The 5,812-nt window shown below is 43.7% G+C and overlaps 1 protein-coding gene across 1 annotated transcript; it reads left to right on the plus strand.

Annotated features, from left to right (window-relative positions):
- Positions 1 to 1,674: 1,674 nt before the first annotated feature.
- LOC139433196 (calsyntenin-2-like) lies at positions 1,675 to 2,990 on the plus strand (the record flags this gene model as incomplete). Its single annotated transcript, XM_071202113.1, has 2 exons — positions 1,675 to 1,932; positions 2,869 to 2,990. Coding segments are annotated over 2 exons (380 nt in total), but the record flags the coding sequence as incomplete, so codon positions are not given.
- Between the last annotated feature and the right edge of the window lie 2,822 nt (positions 2,991 to 5,812).

Below are 5,812 nucleotides of genomic sequence, written 5' to 3' on the forward strand. Positions count from 1 at the left end.
ACCACCGACGTGAATAACAATCCTACTGTATTTACGTTTATCTTTAGCCAGCAGTTTAAGATGCGCCTCAACGTCGCCCGCTCTGGCCCCCGGAATGCATGTGACTGTGGAGGCTTCGGTCTCTAAATTCACGTGTCTCATAATAGAGCTACCAATAACCAGAGTTGGCTTCTCAGCGGGTGTCTCGCTGAGTGGGGAATATCTGTTAGATACGTGAACGGGTTGGTGGGGACCTGCGGGTTTCGCGTTATGCCCCTTCTGAACAGTCACCCAGCCTCCCTGCTGCTCGGGAGTTGCCGGGGGACGGCTAAGAGGAGCTACATTTTGCCGGTCCGCACATGCTAACATGGGCTTTACTTTAACTGAGTTACTTTCTAAGATGCGGAGCCGGGCTTCTATGGCTATGATTCCCGCCTCCAACCTAACAACTATACTACATTTAACACATGTATCCTTACCAGTAAGGGAGGCCGGGAAGTAACCAAACATGAGACAGGAAGAGCAGGAAATAGCACCAGAAGGTGGGGAAAGAGCCATGGCTAGCTATCAAGCTAAAGTAGCTACCGTTAGCAAACCCGAAAAGAGTGTAGGCAACTGTGGAGTTACAGTCGCTAAGAGAAGGAGAGTTGTGAGTGCTTAAGCTGTAGTAACGTGTGATTACAACGTCAGGCAGTTGCCGTGATCAAGAGTTTTAAAACGATCGATTAAGTTTAAGTTAATAAGCTACCAGCAACAGAACAGGCACACGGGATACCCGGAGATGAAAACAACAACAACCGGAAGTTACAACGTGCAACGTGCTCACCGCAATAGGTTCCTCCACCTGCACCTCAGCAACAGCGGCTGGATTTTAACCGAGGGACTGCTAGCCAGGGGAAAGTCCATAAAGCCATTTATGGACGAGGAAGAAGGAAGAACAGGAAGAACAGACGCCTTTATTCGCTGGACAAGTCAGACAATACGAACATTTCCAATTCTTTCTCGGGACAGCACGGTTCCCGTATCGCTTTGATTTATTACAATCCATAAGCTGCTACGAATGATTTATAAATGTGGTTCAGACGCATGACATGCTTTCTTCACCGTCACACAGAGGGGCGAAGATTGATTGGCAAGGGAATGTCGAACACATCGAGGAGCAAAGAGAGCATCAACTAACGTTTGTCAAGGTGTCAGTTTGAAAACAAAAACCATTCACGACTCAACATATAGAGGACATTGTCTCAAAGCGATGATGGAGTTGCTTTGAAAGGGAAGAGAAGGAAGGGAATAGGACGGCTCAATGCAATGACTGTTGTGGATTGTCGATGTGTCGTATAACGCAAGTGTCATATGTCTGATTCACGGCACAGCCCATCACTCTCGGCTTCCTTGGCGTATCTTGTTGTCATGTGTTCCTCGGTCAATACGTCCTCTCTGTCTCCATAAAAGGACATTTTAGTGTTTAGCCTGTTCTATATTTGAGAAACATCTCGTTCCTTTTTGAAAGTAATTCGCCATGAATCAATACCCACATCCGATATCCATCTTGGCCCATTGACAACATATGAAGCGCTGCCATCTGCCTCATAAGTAATCGTAGCCGAGGTTAGGCCAATATAAGTGCACCGCATACCTGCCGTGATTGTTATTGACACATCTTCTGTCGCATTTCTTTTTTTGTTGTTCTCACAGGGGCCTCGTCGGGCAGCACCGACCTGCTGCCGGCCCCCAGCGCCTCCACCAACTGGACGGCTTCCCTGGTGACGGACAGCGGGCGGGACAGCGATCTGATCTTCAGGTTCGACGGTCATCAGGCGGCTAAGATCCCCGACTGGGTGGTGCCGCAGAATCTCACGGACCAGTTCACCATCGCCACCTGGATGAAGCACGGACCCACGCCTGGGCTCCGAGCGGAGAAGGAGACGCTGCTGTGTAACTCCGACAAGACTGGTGAGTGGGAGGGAAGGACTTACATTTAACAGGGATACATATATGAGTGATATCGAAAAGAAGTTTCGTACTGTCGAGAAATTCCACGAAAAGCCAGAAATAAATGTCTTTAAAAGCCTAACCCTTATTTTACCCCAATTCATTTGGAGAGCTCTCATTCTTCTTTACTGAATAACTGACATTTTTTAATTGATTCAGTAAACCCCAAAAATAACAAAAACATATTTGCCATGACTTCCCTGGTGGTACGCGACACCAAATACTCAAATACAAACCGAAACCAACAAAAGGAAAACAATTTAAACCCTGCAGATCACCCTCCTCGTACATTGATAGAGAAAAGCAAACCTTTTTGATTAATAGAAGAAACACTTACTCCCAACAGAAATGTATAAAAGATGAATAACGTGTGAACAAATATAATTTAATTAAAAGGCAAATGAAAAAGGTCTCTATTGGCTCTTAAAAGATAGATCCATATCTGGTTAGCTAAGAGTGAGTAGGTGGTAGGGGTGGGAATCAGGCTTCCCACGATACCATACTATCGCGATACTTAAGTCGCGACACGATAGTATTGCAATTCTACGATATGCTAAGTATTGTGATACGTTATATTGCGCATATATATTGATATATTTGATTATTGGGTTCCAGTGTCGTTAACATGAGACAAAAGTTTTCCACAGCGCTGTCTGGAAGCAGGTCTTTGCACATGGAGAAGGTGATTTAGTTATTTTCTTCGCTCGCTCAGAATCTGATGTTAGCTATGCCAAGCTAATTTGGAGTTGCAATATGAATAGTTCATATAATAAAATATCGATACTTGGCGTCCGTGTGTCGAAACAATATCGCAATACTATGCTGTATCGATGACTTCCCCCACCCAGGTGTGATGATTGGCTCTCCGGTGCCCACTTCCTTCTCTTCTTCCCACAGAGATGAACCGTCATCACTACTCGCTGTACGTCCATAACTGCCGCCTGGTGTTCCTGCTGAGGAGAGACTTCACCCAGGTGGACACCTTCAGACCGGCTGAGTTTCACTGGAAGCTGGAGCAGGTAGGACCGCCGTGCTTCGGGACACAAACGATACACTTTCTCAGTGATGGAAGAAGTCCTTAGATCTGTATGTTAGGTACAAGTAGCAATACTAAATGGTGAATATTCTAAAAGTCAAAATCGTACTTACTTACACATCCAATTATACTTAATACTACCCATCTCATGTATATTAAATAATCAAATAATAAGTACAAGTTGAGTAAATGTACTTCATAACATGCTTAACTCACAACAAGACCTATACCTTAAATCCCTCGTGAAGCCTCTATCCTGGATTAAACCTGGATTACACATCCACTCTTGGCTTAATCCATGTTGGTTTGTAGCTGAACTAATGATGGAAAACATCCTGGGGTTCAGTGAGTACATGGACATCCATGATTGTTGTGTGTTCATTCAGTACAAGCACTTGTTTGTATTTTAAGTAGTGCTTGAATGCTCTAGAAAGTGTCCTACACTCCGATATAAAAGCCTAACCCTTATTTAACCACAATTAATTTGGAGAGCTCTCAAACTTCTTTACTGAATAACTGTGAAGTTTTTTAATTGATTCAGTAAACCCCAAAAATAACAAAAGCATAGTTGCCATGGCCACGAAGGCTTCCCTGTTAGTGGTCTAATAAAGCCATAGCTCTATTATTTCACTACTCTCGCCTGATGTCGAGTACAAAGGTTATATCAAATAATTCCTGTGTTACCTGACATGGGATCAGAATAATAATAATAATTCCTTACATTTATTATAGCGCTTTTTCAATGACTCAAAGCGCTTTACATATACACACATTACACATATATCATACATGCAATAGATCAGAATTGGAAATGATTGCAAACAGGGTTTTTGGGAGGCTTTGGCGTTCGGTACATACATGTTGGTATTAGTAAGACTGAAAGTGTTTTTAGAAAGATATTGCCACTACTTGAATTGAACTAGTGACGGAACATAGTGAATGCTTGGATTGCTGCTTGCAGATTTCTCGAGAATTGCTCATATGAACAACTTTCGACTTGACACAGCGCTATTTTGGATCCTGAGCAATACACCTGCCATGACACAGTTGCATCACACAGTCAGGTCACGAATAATTAGAACACCGGTCGAATGCAGTCCAGTCACGATCTTGGGTGAGCAACAATGATGAGATACACAGAGATAATGTTTTTATTATTTACAAACAGACATGGTTATTGCTTGCTCTGACATAACCACTGCTGTTTGTAAAGTAGAACCTCGCGTTAGTGGATGTTGCTCAGGGTTTAATGACTGTGGTCGATCCCCATAAATCAACACGTCAACGTTTTATTGGGCAAGCCAGAATTGCTCCTTCAGGCCTGACCAACTGTGTGTGATATATTTAGAAGTCTTTGAACAGTACGTTGATTTGGACAAAGGCAACGTCAGCAAAGTGAAAAGTTAAAAAGGAAACATAAAACCACTTGAGTTGCAATGGCAGAGTGGCCATGCTGCTGTAGGGAATTGAGAGTAAAGAAGATGTAAGTTAGTATATCCAGCATCCCTGTAGCGTTGGTAGCATTTTAACCCATTAGCTTTGTTATCCAGGATGCATCAGCAAAAGTGAACTGCAGTGTACCCCAACTCCTGATCCACACAGTGACCCATTATTCAAAGTGTTCGATATCGACATGTCCAATAATGCACCAAATTCAAACCATCCACCACCAACCATCCATCTGCCAAATGCAAAGTAGATCGGTTGAATGTCAAAGGACACACCCACCTACACACTGAGATGCTCAGGTTGAAATATGCCATGGTGTCATCAGTTTGTAAGATGACACATCAATCAGTTAAGTGCTATCGGGATTTCCTTTACAAAATACGTTTAAAGGTGTCCTATCATGCAAAATGCACTTTTTTAATGTCTTTTATAACTAAACATGTGTCCCGGTGTGTCGGGGAACTCACGCAGCATCAGAAAGTAAAACCCTCTCTCTTTTCCTCCGTACCCAAATCTCTAAAAACGGGGAACAACGGAGCTGATCCAGATTTGCGTCCGATATGACGTAATATCTGAAATGTGGACCCACGGGCCAATCAGAAACGCTGCTATCAGAAACAATGCCCGACTGTTTTGGACGTAATATGGTCGGTGTTTACATTAGCATCGCTAACACTCAGAGCTAACCTGTACTGGAGAGCATGTGTGTGAAGAAGCAGGAAGTAAAAAGGAACTCACCTTGTGGTATAACCGGCAAGAGAGAAAGCCTTTGAGCTCTGTCAGCAAAACACATCATAGACCTGTTTTTTATATGTTTTTATATATCTGACACCTATAATATGTGCCTACAAATAGCATGATAGGAAACCTTTAAGTAGTCATAGCAAAGAGAGGTAAAAACATGGTCTCTCCAGTGCATGTGACCCGGCGCCAGAACAAATCTACAGAGCGGGCATATGATTTTCATGGGAGGGCACACAAAACCGCCATGTGCCGCGGGCCGAGATTTCTTTTGGGGGTGCTGTGGGGTAGCTTGGCGTTTCATAGAGGGTGCTCAAACATTTAGGGTTTCCCATTAATGTCCCGGTGCTACAGTGGAATGTTCTACTGCAACACTCCCACGCAAATACACAGTGTACCCGCGACTGTTACAATGAAGGCTCGATAATCAGCTCACGGCATATAGGTGTAAGCAGGGGTAAAGTGCTACTTTTACATGTGGGGGGTGGACCAATCATCCTCTAGGGGGGTGCGGGGGCATGCCCCCCCGGGAAGATTTTTTTGTTTTAATATTGAAGTTAAAAGCATCAATCTGGTGCACTTTGAGAGCAACATGAAGAGACCTGGATACATCTC

This window comes from Pseudochaenichthys georgianus, unplaced genomic scaffold (assembly GCF_902827115.2).
Source record: "Pseudochaenichthys georgianus unplaced genomic scaffold, fPseGeo1.2 scaffold_1183_arrow_ctg1, whole genome shotgun sequence".
NCBI lineage: Eukaryota > Metazoa > Chordata > Actinopteri > Perciformes > Channichthyidae > Pseudochaenichthys > Pseudochaenichthys georgianus.